This window comes from Triturus cristatus, chromosome 5_2 (assembly GCF_964204655.1).
Source record: "Triturus cristatus chromosome 5_2, aTriCri1.1, whole genome shotgun sequence".
In the NCBI taxonomy this organism is placed as follows: Eukaryota; Metazoa; Chordata; class Amphibia; order Caudata; family Salamandridae; genus Triturus; species Triturus cristatus.
The window spans coordinates 36834074-36853680 of record NC_140588.1 but is presented as its reverse complement, the minus strand read 5'-3'; the positions used below and the strand labels follow the sequence as shown (position 1 = coordinate 36853680).

The following is a 19607-nucleotide window of genomic DNA, read 5'->3' as shown; positions in this document are numbered from 1 at the left end:
TTTCTATTTCTCTCAACGAAAATGCAGATGCTTCTTTTGTTGCGGCTTCATCCCTTTTTATGTCCATCTACTTCTCCATCGATCTACATGTCCCCATTTCTTTAAAATGTGCATTAATTCCTTTATTTGTAACCTCCTTCCTGATGCACTCAAACTCTCCAAATCCATCTCAGTAAATTCTGATCTATAAGGTTTCTGTAATATTTTTGATTTCTCCACATCTATTCCAAATTCTAAAGCAGCTTTCACTATCTTCTCATGCAGATTATTTGTTCTCCAGGTTATACTCGTACACAAAAATAACAATTCTTCATCTCCATATGAACCTAATCTGTCTGAACTTATTGTACCAATAATCATTTCTTCCAAATCCACTCTTAACCTACTTACATCTAAAATGTTTTGTTGTGGTTTCTTCTTTTCTAATCCTTTTGCCCATTCCTCTAAGTCTTCTGGTGAAACCACCTAGAATTTCCTGCAACTGGAGTGTTAGTTGGTGTTTTTCTTCCTGTATTTATGGGTGTAATTCTCTTCGGGGTTTCAGTTACTGTCTCAAAGTATTGGAGATCTAACAATGAAACATTCAAATCACTCTCACTAACTTGATCATCTATTGTCACTACCTCTTTTCTAGCATTGTTCCGTTGGACTGCCACTGTCTGGAGTTTTTGGGTATCTCGTTTATCACCATGCAATGGAATAACAGGACCAATTGTTACTGGTACTGTCAATGCTTCTGCATTCAAACATAACTGATTTATTTTCTGAACTATTTCTTCCTTTGTTTTATCCAGTGTATTCCTTTCCTCTCCTTGTAATGCTCTGGTAACTGTTGGGTCATTTAAAACCTGTGGAACTAACGGGGTTTCTAACATTGGTGCACTTGGAGTGATATTTCAAGGACTCTTGGTATGGCGGAGGTCTTTTAACTAAAATGTCTTCCAATAAATCATCATCAGATTCATCACATCCTGCTCCTGACACATCCATGTGTTTTCTTTTTTCTTTACATTTACTTACTATTTGATCTTCAGCCATCAAAACTGGATATAAACCTTCAATTACCACTGCTCTTCTTCATCTTTTCATCTGATCTCCTCTACTATCAAATGGGTATCTAGGCAAAAATCCTCTATTAATCCTTCTACCTCTTCTGTATTTTTCTAGTTCAAATGCCTCAACTTCCCATTCCTCCAAAGCTTCATATTGTGTTAATCTAGGATTTGGTTTTAATGAATTCATTTGATTTCTCAAATTCTGGAGAATCCTCACATTGAACGAACCATGTTCTGGAAACGCTAAAATACCATCACCCTTCGTATACTCAACCCAATTTTCCAACCACACACAAGTATGATATCCTCGTTTCATCATAATAAAAAAAGCAGGCGTATTTGGAGGTGGCGTAATAATTCCCTCCCTAGTCACTATACGCTTAGCCTTTCTAAAGAAATTTTTAATAATATTAATCAACTTCATTTTCCCGACTCCTGTGACTAATTAATTCAATGAACAAAATTCAGTAACTCTTCCGTATTTTCACATATTCTATTTACTAAAGCTCATCCTATACCAGTGCGACTCACACCAACAATCCAGTCAGAGCTGTCTACGTATCTTCTCTTTCAACGAATGCTAGCGCTGCTTTTGCTTACTGTCCAATCAGAGCTTAGCACACACCTACTGATCTGACCAATGCTAGTGCGGCTATTTGTGACGTCCGTATCTGCGCCTACTACTGACCCTCCCTTTACAATCTGCTCTTATTACACGCCCGCTGCTTCAACCAATACCAGCGTGGCTCTCTGTGACGTCAGTATGCTACTGACCCTCCTTTCACAAGGTAATTCCACAATGCATTTTCTAAATTTTCTAAAATTTCAGTTAATAACGTAAAAACAACGCTACTCTGTCTGTTCCGCTAATCCAAAGATAGTTTCTTCACTCTCTGCAAAGAAAAAATTCTTCCTTTCACTATGAGTAAAACCCACTGTTAACCCTTCCCTTAAGCTTGGGGAGGACCTTTTACTCCTCTAGGGATACTCCTCTTTTGGGTAAGGCCAAAGTTTCACAGGCGGGCCCTCTGGTGTCATTCACACTCCTCTTTTATATGATGTAATCCCTAATATAACACCTACAACCCTGCGTAACTTTTAGATGATATGACCAGTAACCTTCTGCAGTGTGATTCCCTTACCACACACTTCTAAATTCCGTTCTTTGGATTCCCGGGTATCTCTGTACCTGTACTTCCAGAGAACACAGAACACAACACTAACACTTGGTGTTAAACATATAGTTAATATTCAGAAATCATTCTTCAATAATCACCAAACTAATCAATAATAACCATCGCTCTGCTACCAGAAAAACAGATCCAGCGGAAAGCCAGGGACTAACACCTCACAAACAACTGAGAAATTCCATCGGCCCATATACAACAATCAGATTTTCCTGGCTTTTTCGCTGGGGGTCAAGTTTTATAATTCACTTTGATCTTGATTAGTTAACTCACTGAGGATTCAATTTACTCCTAATAAATCTTTATTCAATGTCTAACTAATCTTCACAGATCAACACTCTTCCTTTGGTCGATGGACCATTAGTTGAGGAGTTGATGGTGATATGAACAATCTAGCTAACTAAACTTGCAGATCCTAGTGGAATAAACCACAGACTCTGTGCAAGATTCAATAAGTTTATCTAAATCTCAGTCATAAATGAACGCTCATTAATACAAATTCACAGTGCAAACTCCTTAAAATTTTCATGGGAGGAAAAAAATCATTTAACAATGTACATTCAATTCACAAGACTCATTCAACAAATCAATGCATTAAGAGTGGATAGATGAAGAGACAGAAGGCAAAATAAATCATAGATTTGCAAAAGGTATGCAAATTTGAGACAGAATAATAATTACCCAGAGGTGATTATAGAAACCCAACTCTCTGGCCAAAAATGGCTGGTGGTGATCTCCTGGGAAAACGCTGTCCACCCTGCACCTCACACTACCGCTACGATCAACGCTGACGGATTACACGTGACGAACACGTAACACTCTGGACAAGCACGAGCGGCAAAGCGAAAGACGTGGGGGAATTGAGTCGCGAGGGCTCTAAAGTGATTCATATATCTTCAAGGGGCTCTGTGTCCGAGTAGTGCGGATTATGGATTGGAGATCCGTAAGCACGGAAGAAACTGCCCTCGGGGTCCAACGGTGGAGAACTGGGAATTCCCCACTTTACCTGGCCCCCGTTTGGATGCTCCCACACAAGCCTCCAGGCGGCAAATTGGTGATAAATTGGCAGGAGAGCAGCTTGCTAGCAGGCTTTAGCTGGGTCTAAGCCTGCGTTTTCCCAAGTTGATATCCAGGGAGCCTCCAATATAGTACTGGCACAGCAGGTCCACAACAGTGGATTGGTAGCAGTGGGAGTACGGCAGAGAAGCGGGAGTACTGCAGTGGTGTAGTGGCGGTGGGGAGAGTGTACGGCCATGGAACAGAGGTAAGTGGAATCAAGTTCTCTGAGTTACAGAGAGTAGGTAAAGCTTTTATAAAAGAGGAGGTAAAATAGTCACAGACCCCAAGATGAGCTGTTGGAGCTGGCGATAAAGAGTATCAAGGGCGAATAAGGAAATTTGGCGAAAAAGGACATTTGGTTTCGCCTGTATCTGAAGAAAGGAACTCTAGGGCAGTGGGTGCTGTGGCAGAGGAGAAAAAAGAAAAAAGCGATAGCCTTAAGGAAAGCTAAAACCCGGAAAACCCTAACAAACACCAAAAGATCTTAAAATAAAAGTCTTGGGGCGGAGGATATGGCTAAAACGCAGAAAGAAAAGGAAGAGATGAATGGAGGTATGGCAGTACCTACTGGAAGTAGAAAACCAGCGCAGAGAAACACATAATCACTGAACTTGACCCCACAGACTGTAAAGACAGGGGGTGTAAAAGGAGGATCATCAGTCTCTAAGTCGATCAAGGACTTTTTGGGGAAACACTTCAAAGGTTTTGATACGTCTGAAAAGGAGCTGAGCGTTGTAGAGCTTCATCCAACTCCCGTGGACTCGGTAACCCTAATTTTGGATTCCCCAAATCAAATACATTTTAACATCTCCGGGATCTTCCTTCATCCACGTTTATCCTCTTCTCCAAGGTTATTCCAGCCCTCGTTTGACCATGAAATTGAGGCAGAGGTGGAGGAGAAAGATGAAGTCTCATTTAGTAAGATACAGAGTAAAGAGGACAATAATTACATGAAAGACTATCCCAATGAGAAAGAAAGACTGGAAAGCTCTTATGTTATTGGAACTGATTTAATGGGCCCATAGTTTGGAGGTCACGGGAACCTCTAGTGCCTCTATTCTGGAGGTTATGTTGATTCTGCAAAAAACCTTGCAAGGTTTATTAAAGGTCTCAGTCCTGAACAATGAAATCTTAAAAACAAAAAGTGTACAGTTTAAAATTATGATTGGGGAACTGATACAAATCAAAGGTCTAATGCCTACTTTAGTCAGGCCAGTCGGAATCCCTCAGGAAATGAATGTTGGTAGGGAGGAAGTAGTGGTAAGGGATATCCAACCACAGAAGGAGGAACCAAGCGTATATGTATCACAACGCCTGATGATCATAAAAAGACGTGGGGAAAGGAGGAATTACAAGCAATACATCATGCAGCCAAGTAAGGGGAGAAACTGCCGAAGTAAAGGCCAAACCCTAAGGCGGCGAGGTAGTGGGAAGGGAGTAACGACAGAACTTATGTCTACTGGTAGGAAAGTGCCCCCAGAATCGAAAAAGATAAGTAGTTGAGATAAAAGAAACAAATGCCTGTAGTCTTGAACAGCAGACAAGGCGGACAAAAGGTAAAGGAACCACAAAGAGTACTAAAGATACTTCTAGGAAACCCTTGGGGGAAGAAAAATTGGGTGTTGAGGCAAGAGGGTCGGGTAAGCTTATAGGCGCAGGACCTAGTAACCACAATATTAGTAGGGGCCTTAGGAAGAGAGGCATTGAAGAGGAATACAGCAGAAGAAGGGAGGATGTAATTGACGGGGGCCCACCGGTAACACAGCTAGAACGATACCAGGACCTGTGGCTCTTTCTGGAGCCAACAGGGCAGGGAAAAGGTGGGAAAAAAGCTAGAAAACTAAACCCCCTAATCGCTCTCAATTCCTCGTCTCATTTTCAAAATGTGCAAGCCTACGTAATGTTAGCTCAGAGGACCTTAAAGAAGTAGGGTTTATGGTAAACAACAAAGGGGGTGAAGTAACTAAGGTTCTCCTTCACTCAGCATTAGTAAAAGCAGCATTGGAAAACACAGAATATGAGCTGCTAAAGGAAGACATTAGATTGATAAAAAGGGAGGAAATGCTGATTGATAAGCAGGGGAAATCATTTCATAGGAATCATGCCGGGCTGGGAGTACGGCAAATAAGAATGATTAATTCCTGTTGGGGTAAAAAGGAAGAACTTGAAATTACTATAACCCCTAAGGAAATTGGGAGGGATGATGTAGACGTGTTAGTCGAGAATAGATATAGAGCCCTAGCATACTCGGAGCACGAGGAAGATGGGAGCCTGAGTGAAATTGACTAGGAGCTTGGGTCGTCACACACCCTGTCCATACTACCTTGGAATATAAAAGGATAGAAAAGAATAGTGTTCCAAGAAGGTTTTAACAATATCCTTAAGACCAATGACATCCTGTGTTTGCAAGAGACTTGGCTGTGTGACGAAACCCTAGACACCGAAGGGTTTGCCCACCACCTGAAAGCAGCAAGGAAGAACACTTTTGGTAGACCCTCAGGAGGACAATTGACGTTGGTATCCACAAAAATTGCCACGAAAATAGAATACCTCGAATTAAAATGTAAGTGGGTGCTAGGTAGTAGAGTGCTGACACTGAATGATGACCCATGATACAAAGGTATATGTATTGTTAATGTATATATCCAGAAGGGAAAGGAAGATGATTACAAGGTGGACCTGGAAAATTTAAAAAAAGAAATGGAGACTATATGTGATACCTACCCGAAGGATATGTTTCTGTTGTGGGGCGACTTTAACCATAGAATAGACCCCCGAAGAATAGATCCATGGTTTAGAGATTTCTTAAGCGCCTACAATATAGAGACCGCTAAATTCCTCAAGGATGACATTTCGCCTCAAGATTTGGCTCTTGGACAATTGCTGGGTTCTATGGGCTTGATATGTGTAAATGGAAGAATGTAACTGACCGGCCGGCCAGGCGCACATTTACAATAGGTCAGCAACCGTGTCGATAGACTACGTGTTTACACATGCTTGTAGCTTTGAGCTAATTAAGCACTTTGAAGTAGTAAGGGTGGAAGGTAGTGATCATTACCCTTGGTTGACTAAACTATATGTCAAAAGGGGTAGTCCGAGAGAAACAGTTCTTCAAGTACATGTAGATTACCCAAAGCGGCTCACAATCCATATTTCAGAAGAGCATATTACAAAATTAAGTGATGTTCAACAGACTCTCCCATTACAAAAATCGCTATCTGAAGACGATAACGCCTGGTATGTAAACACAATAAATTAATTGGTAGAATGCCTAAGGGTAAAAATTAAATGCGGTAAACCCGGGGCAGTCGGCAATAAAAGACCCCATATTAATAACAGACCATGGTTCGATGAGGAATGCCGCAAAGCAAAAGCTTGTATCAGGAAAAAGGAAAGAAGACTTAGAGGAAGGCAGAACGATGAACTGTTATCTAACCTCCAGAAACTAAGGATAAAATATAAAACAATCATTAGGAATAAAAAAAGAACTTATAAAGACAGATGTTGGGCAAATTTACTAGAGGTAATTGAAGACAAAAATGTGAAAGGTGTCTGAAAGCTGGTCCAAGAAAGCTCCGGTAAAGCATTAGGGTCTCTGCAGTGTTCTGTCCCCGAGGATAAATGGGTGGATTATCTGGGGGAAATCTATGGGAAGTGGCCAATGTTAGATTAAGTAAATACAATAGCATGGCCAGGTTTGAGGGAAGAGATAAAAGAACACTTTATCCCCAGCCACATTAGGAAGATAATATCTAGTCTAAACTTAACCCATGTAGCTGGCCCAGATAATTTGCCAGCAGTAATTATAAAAACTAAGCCTGAGTGGTGGTCAGAGTTTTTCACAAATATGTTCCAGGGGATCCTTAATACAGGGATTGTGCCAGAAAATTGGAGAGGAGCCATCGTAAGACCAATCCACAAAAAAGGTGACGTAAACGCCCCAAAAAACTACAGATTAATAAACCTTCTAGACATAGGTGAAAAAGTATTCGCCAAATTAATTTTAGGATTACTTAAGGACTGGGCAGAAGAAAAACAGATTGTGCCCCCAGAACAGGGAGGGTTTAAAGAGGGACACTCAACGGTAGACCACTGTTTTGCTCTCTGGTCCATTGCGCGGAAGTCAATTGAGCAGAGGGGTAGTCTGTTCTGCTGCTTCGTGGACTTCCGTGCAGCATTTGATTTGGTGGACAGGGAGCAGCTGTGGTCAACCATGATAGGATACAACATCCCAGGCGATATATTGGGCCTGATTCGAGCCCTGCATACTGAAAATTGGGCCCAGATAATCTTGGATGTTGAGGGGAGTTTATCTCGGAAAATCCGGATTGGTAATGGGCTGAGGCAGGGGTGCGTACTTGCCCCTCTGCTTTTTTCCTTTTTATTGCAGACTTGCCCCTAAACCTAGGTAACGCAATAGGAGCAAGCCCAAAGCAAGATGGGAAACATATCTCATGTTTACTCTACATGGATGACCTGGTAATCGTGGACCAGACGGAGATTGGTTTACAAAGAAAATTTAACAAGTTTAAAGAATACTGCCATGTCAAAAAACGTGTTGTTAATATGGAGAAGACTAAGATCTTATGTTTTGGTAGAAGTAAAACGCGGTTCTCTTGGTACCGAGAAGTTGGAAAAAGTATCAGAATACAGATACCTGGGGATGTGGTTCGAGAGAAGCCTGCAATGGCACACCCATTTTGATGCACTAAAATTGAGGGCTTCGGCATCAGTGAAGGGATTAAAAAGATTTAATAATGTGTATGGTGAAATGTCCGATAGACCGGCCCTAAATGCTTACTCAGCAATGGTTCCACCCCAATTTTTGTATGGCGCAGAGGTACTTTATTTGAGTGGCAAAAATGGGTGGGACGCCGAGGAGGGAAACATTCAGAAAAATCTATTCTCTCTGCCTAAATCTTCAATGGTACAGGCAGCGAGACTAGAATTGGGAATCACCTCATGGGGTATTATAGCTTGCACAGCACTATTAAGCTTCTGGCAGTGTTTGAGATCGGGTGATAATCATAAAATCTCACAAAGGTGCAGGAACAAAATTGTAAATAGTGAGCTAACCTGGGCAAAAGGGATCAGAGCAACCATCAATAAAGCGTGTTGTATGTTAAAGCTTAAGCTGTTCCCCCAGTCCCTTCAACTTAAGATCGATTAGAGGGAACTTAGGATCCTGGGAAAAGAAACCTCTCGAGCTCAGGACCAAGATTACCTCTTGAGGAAAAGCTCAGTTCTCCATATGGCCTCAGCGTGGCAAAAGGAACTACACTATCCCTACATCGACAGGCTACGTAGTTGCCCGTTAAGGTGAGAAGTGTTGAGGTTAGGAATCACGGTAAACCCATACTATGCGAATAAAGGGGTAAAATGTTCTATGATAAACAACAAAGGAAAATGCACCTGCACTTTAGGAACAACAGCCAGAAGGTTTTAGAAATTCGAAGAGAGTTTTTATGTCCGATTTTTAAAAAGTATGATATTAAAAACTGGGATGCAAGCAGTAAACCTTTTAGTGGAAATGATTAATTTAGACTTAGCTTGAGCCATGGGGAAATATATAAAGAAAAAGTTAAAGAGTTCCTTAAATGTAATAAGTTTTGAGATGACTAGGATTTTAAGCTTACGTGGAGAACGAGCCATGAAAGGGTCAAAGTAATGCGGTGAGAAATATTCACATTTTTATGAGAATAAAAATGAAATTGTGTGTTTTTAGAAGTTTTTTAAATAATTTTTAAAGTCTTGAGGATTACTGGCTTTAAGAATGTGTATAGATTATTTTATTCTTATCTACTTATTTTATTGAATGGTATGTTGCCTATTTGTATACTTTTATGGTTGTAAAAGACCGAATAAAGTTTCTACTGAACTGAAAAACTACTGAACTGAATGATCTCCTGATTAAGACTCAGAAGACAAAGGCTACAGGACAGGCTTAGGACAAGGTGATACTTACTAAACCTCTCTATAGACCCAAAGCACTGGGACGCATCCCTCACTTACACTCTCTCCCTCCTCGATATTCTTCCGGAATCTTCGATCTAATAAAGTATCTTTCAGAGGTGAACCTTCCCAGTCTGTTCTCTCTTTCCTCAGCAGCAGTATTTCTTGCCTCTCTCTCTCTCTCTCTTGCACTCGTGCTTGCCTCTCCTCGCTTGCATGCATGACATGTCAATTCTTAAAAATGAAGTCACTCTAGTTATAGTCTTCATTTCCGCATGTCCTACCCTCAAAAGTTACAAATCTTGATGAAATACGAACTCTGATTGTACAGGGACAGGGGAGTTATCATCACCTCACACTGACATGTTTACATTTTTAATAACTCTTTTGTCTCTCAAAACCCACCCCCTTTAGCTCATTTAGGGCCTCATGTAGGTAGCCAAATACCGGTCGGTAACGGCCGATTTTCGGTAATTATACCGTTACCGACCGGTATTTTGGCTTTTGGTATGTAGGGGGCTCATTTTTGTATTCGGTAATTTACCGAATCGGTAAAATTACCGAATCGGTAATTTTACCGATTCGGTAAATTCCGAATACAAAAATGAGATGTAGGGGGAGTGTGTGGGTGTTTTTAGGAGTCGGTATTTACCACCAACTAATAGTTGGTGGTAAATAATTAATGAATGTGTTTACGCATTTTGAAGCGCTTAGAAGTGTGCAATGTGGCAGACATACATGCCCTTAGGGCATGTATGTGTGCCACATGTGCACACGTGGCCGAATCAGGGGTGCAACAGGGTGTCAATGTGACACCCTGCCACCCTTGCATGTGTTCCCCTAATTACCGAATCGGTATTTACCGATTCGGTAATGAGGCATACCTTCCCATCAATGGGAAGGTATGCCTCATTACCGAATCGGTAAATACCGATTCGGTAATTACCGACTTTTACCGAATCGGTAAATATTACCGACTCATTACCTACATATCATTTACCACTTCATAAATACCGAATCGGTAAAATTCGGTATTTATGAAGTGGTAAATGGGTCCCTACCTACATATGGCCCTTAATATTCTCTCATTTCAGCTCCCATGCATTTAATATTACTATTCAAAATGCATTCAATACGGATCTACAGTTGAGAAGAATTTTCACACGGTGGGTGTCCTTGGCTCTTGGCAGCCTTTCAGTGACTCGGTCATCAGGTCACATCACCATTACACTGCGCATTTCTAGCTCGCATCCATTTTCAACGCCATCTTTTTCTTTTGTGTGTCACATGAGGCCCAAATGTACACTATTAATAAAGGAATCATAAACAAATGTTAATTTCTCAAATAAGTGATTTTCACTGTTCACCACCCACTTCTACTCTATCCCATGTTATTTTCTTCTTTATTAAGCAAAGCATTAGCAGCGATAGCTCTCTTTAAATTCAGGAAAGCATATGCCAGGCACGCGGTACCTCAAGACCCAATGTTAGTAGTTTCTGCGCATGCATGAGAGTTTTCCCTGTCAAAACGGGTTAGTCACGTTACAAAGTAGTTCTAAATTGCAAATGCGCAAAAGCGTTTTCCAGTTTAAAGCGGGTTTTAGTTGCGCTGCATTCTATTTTCATTAATAAGCATGCGTAAAGCTCTCCTTCCCATATGTAAATGTTGTGCGTGCATATTAATTTCATTTTCTTTTCTATTTCTAATAATTAATACTGTTAATGAGGAATTGCTCCGAGCAAGTTTTGTTTTCTTGAATCCTTGCTCCATCAAAGCTATTGTTATTAAAATTAAGAAGGCATTGCAATAGTCATGGTACTACAGGTTGACAACTTTTCGATCCTATTTGAAAATCTAGGTATCATCAGGGCTAACTAATATATGCCGGAGACAAGAAATGGCTGTGTAGGAGAGCTCACTACACAAAATTTGACAATAATAATGCCCGATGTGAATGCTAATAGAATGGAGTGCTCGTCCTGGCGTGTACAGAATGACACAACCAGTGGCGAATTGTGCCAATTCAGTGTTAAAGGAACCCAGGGCGGAATATTAAACACCAGGAGTTAATAACTGGCTTGATTGCATTGAGCGGCTGATACCGAAGAAAGGAGGACAGTGGACACGCGCCCGGTCACAATGTTACGAAAAAAAGGTTGCCCAATGGTAGGTAGGCATGCTCCATCGCTACTGCCTGGGCGTAAGGAGAGAGGCAGTGAACTGTGACTCTCTGCTGAAGTGCTCACCGAAGCGATGCCGCCTTGAATCGAATAACGCGTTATAACAGGGCCTACAGTAGTAGAACCTCAGATACAAGTGGGCCAGACATCAGGCGCACCTCCACTCAGATCTCGCTGAAGATGGCTGTATATCTGCAGAAATCCAAGAACCAGCCTGACATGCAGCAGGCCTCTCTCCCTTCCTCACCTAAATTGTACGGTTCTGGCAGATATGTCACTGCTGTGTTGAGGCAGTCTACTTGGGGAAGTGGAGATCAGGGGTCTCTGATCTCCACTGGAGAGCCATCTCCACATACATATTCTGGAGCTTTGGGCGATCGTTCTGGCTCTGAAAGCCTTCACTATTACAAAACAATGGGGTGACCCAAAATTAACCTGAAGGACCTGGGTAACTCGGGATACAGACAGCAGTGGTCCGATCGAAAAAGAACAGAAAGATTACTATAAATCATGTTGGGATATATTATTCAATATCTTCAAACAATGTATGCACAAACCCCTTCGAAATCAATCACCAGATATGGGGTCAAGGCAGGAAAACAGAATAAATCAAAGAAATTTGGACACACACAAGCATATTATAGTCCAAAGAATTTTTTGTTACATTTTTGTAATCACAGTAATCATACAATTTTCATCAAAATATTAACTCTTAGCGCCCAAAAAGATGTAGTGATAGAACGGGTGCTCAAAGGAGGTGCTTGAGATTTAAATCTAGCCTTAATATGTCTCATGTGCTCGTCATTTAAGCCAATGCACAGCTCCTCATTGCGACTCTTGATGCTCAAGATTGTCTTCCTTATTGCTATGACCTCAGTGCAACTGCTCTATACCACCCTCTGCCCGAGCAATTGGTGCTTAGGACCTTGAGTGGTTTTTTTTAGCAAACAGAGAGTCTTCTTTTCATATGGGCCAAGCCACTCTTCTAGTGTTTCTGTTCCACCACATCAATCGCCTTAACCCTAAAATGGTAAAATGGTGCTGAGTTTCTACATTGAGCAGACTATTGTGTGGGAGACTATTGTAGGGGTTTCTTGAGTAACAAAAGGAAAGGTGGTGCTGCATAGGGCCCTGTAAGCTTCGTTAGTCCTCTGCCACAAAATCTGCTCTGTAGTGGCCAAGAAACAACCCCCTTATGGCCTGTGGGCCTATTTCACCAGAGCCAAGGTTGCTGCTACAGCACTGGTGTGACGAGCATCGGTTCTGTGCACCTGGCAGGCTGCAACGCGGGCATCGGTGCACATGTTCACAAAGCACTACTGCCTTGACAGTCAGAGCCACTTTGCCCACACAGTTCTGCATGACGGTCTGGTCTGAGTACACTTGCCAGACCCATCACCTTTGGTAGGTACTGCTATGGTAGCTATTCTGTATGTAAATAATCACCGCACCGTCCTGGAAACCGTTTCCTCCACGGCACACCTGACACCTAACTTCCTTATAACAGGCGACCTAAACATCCATCTCGAGGATCCCCTTGACACTGGGGCAACCGACTTTATTGACGACCTAGCGGCCTTGGGTCTGCTTCTCGCCAACTCTGAACCTACTCACACGAAAGGGCACCTTCTCGACCCGGTGTTTTCCAACATCCCTTCCCTCCTTTTCATTAACTCCCAACCCCTCCCGTGGACGGACCACTTTCTAGTCACGACCCATCTCCCTGGAGCTTTCAAAAAGCCTCAAAAACCCCCCACCTTCACCAGAGACAGAGCGTGGGCCAGACTCTCGGTGGAGGATTGGTCCACAGCCCTGGACGCTTCAACCCCCAGTCTTTCTGAGGACCCCTCCACCGCCGACTCCCAAGTCAGAGACTGGATATCCTCCACTCTCGATAATCTTATCCCCATAAAAAATCGGGAGATCAAAAACAGGATAAAAGGCCAGGCCCCCTGGTATACTCCTGACCTCAGGGATCTACGCAAAGAGTGCAAAAAGGCCGAGAGGCAGTGGAGAAAGGACTGGCTCCACAGTAACAAAGACCTCTACAATAGTGCAGTTAGACGCTACAAATCAGCTCTCAAACTTGCTAAGGCAGGATTCTATGACAACAGAATACAAAACGCCACCAATTCCACAAAAGAAGCGTACCTGATTGTCAAAGAACTCCTCAACATTCCATCAGCACCCACCGTTTCCCATGCCCCCCCAGACAGAAGTAATGACTTTGCCTCCTTCTTCGACTCTAAAATCTCGCGAATATTGGACTCTCTCCCCAGCATCACCCCCCACATCTCCACTGATATTGAGGTCTGTATCAACAGCCCGCGGCTGTCCTCCTTTAGAGCAACCTCCCTCATTGAGGTCTCCGCCACGTTAGCCAAAATGAAAAGCGGCTCTCCTCTTGACCCAGCCCCGGCCAGACTATTAAAAGCTGCCGCCCCCAGTATAGCCTCCACCATCAGGGATCTCATTAACATCTCCTTGCGCCAAGGCACAGTGCCGCCCAACTGGAAAAATGTGGTTGTCAAAGCCCTGCTAAAGAAACCCCATCTGAATCCTGACGATATGTCTAATTATAGACCCATATCACTCCTTCCCTGCATCAGCAAGATGGCGGAGAAGCTAGTTAATTCCCAACTCTCCCAATTCCTTGAGACCAACAAAATCCTGCGCCCATCTCAAACTGGCTTTAGGCCCGGCCAGGGCACGGACACAGCCCTCCTCTCCGTCATTGAGGAATCAAGGCGCATTCTGGATTCAGGAGGATCAGTGGCAGTGATCCTCCTGGACCTCAGTGCCGCCTTTGACACGGTGGATCACCGTGTCCTTCTACATCGCCTGGCCAGGGCAGGAATTGTGGGCTCAGCACACGCCTGGATTAACTCCTTCCTATCAGGCCGTTCATTTCAGGTGTGGGACGGCAACTCTCGCTCAGACCCCCTTCCACTGACTTGTGGAGTCCCGCAGGGGTCCTCGCTTAGTCCCACCCTGTTTAATGTTTACATGGCCCCCCTGGAAGACGTCGTGACCCCCTATGGGATCAAAATTGTCAACTACGCTGACGACACCCAACTTGTCGTCTCCCTCTCCCAGCTGGACAAACACCCAGACAGCCTGCGGAACTGCCTCCAAGACATCTACTCCTGGATGTGCGAATCTTCCCTAAAATTGAACGGTTCTAAAACCGAAATTATGCTCCTGGGCAACAAATGGTCATCAATCCCCGCTTCGGTGTGGCCAGACACCTTTGGTGAGATACCCACTCCAAAGTCAGAAGTCAAAACGCTAGGCGTTTGGCTGGAACCAAGCCTCACCATGAAGACCCAGGCAACCAAGACCGCTGGATCATGCTTTGGCCTCCTGCGGTCAACCCGGAAAATTCTCCCTCTCCTTCCTCCAATATCCAGGAAACTGCTGGTTCAAGGGCTCATCCTAGCCAGACTCGACTATAGCAACGCCGTCTACCTCGGTGCACCGGAGTTTACCTTAGCCAAACTCCAACGGGCACAAAACGCCGCGGCAAGGATTATAATGGACCTCCCCCCCAGAGCCTCGGCCAAATCAGCCCTCAAGGCCCTGCACTGGCTCCCTGTCCGCCAACGAGTTGAGTTTAAGGCAATGTGCACCAGCCACAAACTCATTAATGGTGCCGGCCCTGCCGCCCTGAAAGACCTTGTCGCCCCCTACAAAGCCCCTAGGGCACTGCGCTCGGACGACGAGCATTTGGCCATCGTCCCTAAATTTAAGAAGGCTCGGACCGGTGGCCGTCGCTTTTCGGTCAAAGCCTCCTCAGGCTGGAACGCACTGCCTCGCCACTTGCGTCTGGAACCCTGCCACGCCCTCTTCCGGAAAAAACTAAAAACTTTCTTATTCCCCAAATAATCCTCCGGTCCCCCCTCCTCTTGGGATATCACAGCTCTATAGCGCGGGGATGCCTCCGGGTCACCAGGCGCTTTATAAATTTATAAATAATAATAATAATAATAATTATTTATAACCTTATTAATGTTCCTGGTTAGAGATAAGGAGACTGTTTTCAATTATTTGGTTGGAGTGCTCTGTATCTGTGGAAGTGGGGAGAGAAAGATTACAAATATGTTAGTGCTCCAGGGTGGCTCTTATATGTGCCCCTGCTGTGTCACTTCCGGAGGGGTACCGAGTCACCATAGAGGTACACAGCACCATCTACTGACACACAACACCATTATCTGAAAATGTGCCTGGATCTAGTTTGATGCCTTACAGGCACATGCATCAAAGCTTTTTGCGATCGCAAACGGAGTGATTCGCAAAAATAGCATTTGCGATGCATGAAACAACTTGCCACTCGCAATTTAAGAAATCGCAAATTTTTGTGATTTCTTAAATTGCAATTGCATTTAAGGAATCGCAAATTGCGATTCCTTAACTGCAATGCAAGATGCCTTTAAAAATAGCGATTTCGCTATTTGGGCCCGCTATTTACCTTGGAATCATACCACATGGTAAATTGCGGAAACTTTGAAAAATGCACTAAAGTGCATTTTTCAAAGTCGTGGGTTCCACACACACATGTCCTAGGGACATGTGTGTGCGCAACATTTGTGCACAGATCGATTTCAGGGGTGCAACGGGGTGTCGTCTTGACACCCTTGCACCCTTGAAATTGCATTCTCAATTTGCGATTCTTCAATTGAGAATCGCAAATTGAGAATGTCTTCCCATTGATTCCTATGGGCCTCTTGGCCCATAGGAATGAATGGGGAGGTATTCCTTAGTTGCGACTCGCAATTTGTGAGTCGCAATTACGGAATGTTTAGAAATCGCTATTTTTCAAGCGATTTCTACATGCATAGGCTTTTGCGATTCCTTAATTGCGATTCCCCTAAAAATCGCAATTAAGGAATCGCAACAGCCAATATTGATGCATGTGCCAGTTAGAGTTTTATCAAGTTGAGGAATCTGTTTAGATAAAGTACCCACTAGAAGGAGCTTTACTGAAGGTATCTTGTTCTTTTAGTTCCCCTGCACCATTCCCACCCACATCTTTTTTTTTTGTTTAACTTTCATTTTACAGTGGAGTAGAGGGGTCTTGCGAGTTCCCAGCCTCCAGCTTGACGTACTCGCCTGTGGACTGTCATGCTAACCTTTATAGTACTGTGCAAAATTGATGTAGGATAGAATTGCTTTCACGTAATGGAAAATGAAGCGTTTACTGGTAGTCTTTCATGAGTAGTGCAGCATAGCCAGTGCTTTATTTATTTCTGTGGGTAACTGGTGTTGAGTCTGAGTTGTATATCAAAATGTTTTGTTTAAAATAGTTTTTCTTGAATATAAATGGAATTCTCAGGTAAAATGATAATGTGACACCTGTTGTTAAAAATGTGTACCAGATAGATGTCTAGTTAGCTTGGGGAACTTGAATTTGGCGGACTCTACACCAAATTATGGAAAGGGAACAAACAATATGTTCTGTTTACTATTACTTGCAAGGAAATAAACACAATATGTTTTATGATATTGTAGATCAACCTGATGAACAAGATGACCCTGAAGAACAAGAGGTCCACGCAACATCTACCAGTCCGAAAACGGATGCCCATGTAAGTTTTATTTTTAGGCACCAGTGAAAATGCTTAAAGTATGAATAATAGAAAGTATGTTTTTGTCTTGCTAGAGGATCACAAAATTGAGCGGCATGGTAAAGATAACATAGGACGCCCTCATCACTGAAGGAAATGTAACTGAAATGTGAAACAGCCAATGAAGTGTCAGATATTTTGTAGTTGGGTGCATGTTACATTCAATCTTCCATCACATCACCTGATCATACTGCGAACCCTTTTCCCAAATCTGGAATCACCAGCAGAAAGTTCACTCTGTACACTTGACATTAAAAACTTTCTAAAATTCTACTTGCATTGTTCTAAACGGCTTAGAAAAACTGATCATCTGTTTCTGTCTTATGCACAAACTCGACAGGGTGCTTCAGTCACAAATGCAACCATCTCAAGGTGGCTTTCCGCCACTATCCGGTATTGCCACTTCAAAGCTGGCAAACCACTCACAGCCAAGGTAAGGGCTCATTCAACAATGGCAGTGTCCACTTTGGCTGCCCTGTTTGTCTGCATTCTGCTGGAGTAAATAAGTTGTGCTGCAAAGTGGAAAAGCACCCATATCTTTACGCAGCACTACTGCCTAGAATTGGCACAGCATAGTGATGCAGCCTTTCAACAGACAGCGTTAATGACATCTGTTCCAATGAGGCGAGCCTCTGTAAAGGTATGTACATATTTATGATTATTTACAGGTACATCTTATATACATAGCTGCATATAATGTTGTCATATATAGCATGTTTATTCTATCACATATAGTGTTATTATGTTTATATGTTAGACTGTTACCCACCATCCTCAACAGGTACTTACTTTACAAAAGGTTTAACTGCAGTAACTGCTTTCTATTCTAATTCAAGTGTGTGAATCTATGAACAATCCAATACTGGAGATGAAAATGAGTTACCTGTAACTGCTGTTCTCCAGAATTGATATATTTTATAGATTCACATGTGACCCACCCTCCCCTGAGAGGGTACCCTTATAGCTCAGCAGTATTTTATTCCCACTTGTGCTTGGAAATCTGAGGGACTCTGACTTTCTTGGGCGTGCTCTAGAGGGTGCTATCACCTGAATGGTTAAGGTTTGAAGTTTGGTCATTTTTTTTAAAAAGGACATAGATAGTCTGTTAAGTGATTGTTCATTCCCATTATAGCCTATGATAGTGATACACACTGCTTTATTATTGTACCAAGGGACTCCCACTTTGACGATGGGGAATGATTTAAGCATGGGAATCTCTGAAAGATACCAATACTGGAGAACTGAAGTTACAGGTAAGTAACTCATTTTCCTTTCCATTGTCGGAGACCAAGCCTTAAGAACCCACTTCTATGTTTCCATTTTTTAGTGACTGTCCTAATAAAGTACTCAAAGTCTGAAAAGTGTATAGAGCAGGCCAACATCAATGTTTACTGCAGCGAATCGAAGTGGGTCTCAAAATTGCGACCTACCTCATTACAATTCATGAGGTAGATCTATTTGTGACCCAGTATGAATCGCTATTTAGGGAATAGGGACTGAATACTAGATTTGTACATTAGTAATAGTGATTCGCAAAAAATCTCTATTTGGTAATCGCTATTATTATTGTTCGTACATCCGTCCCTAAACTCTAGTAACTGACACCAGTGTGCCATTCACCGCTTTATATTGCATGATGTTTTTATTTCAAGGGCTAGTGAAACTGCAGAGGAAGTCCAGTGGCGTCACCTGGTGGCCCAGAATAGCTTCTGTAGGCAAAAAGGTACCTGGAGTATATTCATACGATCTGGAATCTGAGGGATAATGTAGTTTCCACCAGATATATTATTAACAAAGGCAAGTATTTGTTTTATTTGCATGGCGACCCCTAACAGTTTTATTTTGATGGTTTACAATCAAATGAATTGTCTTTAGAATTATACTGTCATTTCTTCAATGTCCGTTGGAGAACCCCTTAGCGTCTTTCTTAGACTCTTGTAACAAAAACATCATGTTCATATATCCGTGTTTTAGCAGATGTATTAAAAAACTGGTTTCTCTAGCAGGAAAAGGTGAGCAATAATAAATATATCGTTCATGGATGGTATGCATAAGATACAGAGGAGGGGGATGCTCCAACAGCTAAACACTTAGTGTTATTTTGCTTAAACCAAGTTAGTGGCAGGAGATCAAGCCAATTCTGGTTATGCTGCATACAGAAATAATGGGGTATTGGCCACCTGCCTACTTGTTTCTGTCTGATTGATCATTGTTCTGATGATAAGCAGATGAATAACATAACTGGATTCCTAAGAGTGTGTCGACCTCTCTCCAGAATCAAGAGAGGAATTGGCGTCCGTGGTCTAACATGGTTTTGTCTTGTAGTCCATGTTCAAAGATGTCCTAAACCAGGTGACCCCAAAAGTAGCTTGTAAACCCCAGCAGCTCTTCTGCTACATGTGAGTAGCTCTCCTGTGTGCAGCCCAGCCTACTAATATATAGAGGCTTTTGCTTGGTTAAATTATTATGTGGATGAAAACATTAAAAAGCATTAATTCAAAACAAAAATGTGTGTATTTTCAGGACTCATACGCTGATGTTTGGATTAA

The 19607-nt window shown here is 42.6% G+C and overlaps 1 protein-coding gene across 4 annotated transcripts in view; it reads left to right on the top strand.

Moving 5' to 3' along the window:
- Positions 1 to 19607, top strand: part of HJURP (Holliday junction recognition protein) — a 678247-nt gene that overhangs the window by 323701 nt on the left and 334939 nt on the right. For all 4 annotated transcript variants that reach the window (XM_085606804.1, XM_085606808.1, XM_085606805.1 and 1 more), the window contains one exon: positions 16943 to 17019. In XM_085606804.1, coding sequence (XP_085462930.1) covers positions 16943 to 17019 — 77 coding nt within the window. The remainder of the gene's footprint in view (positions 1 to 16942; positions 17020 to 19607) is intronic.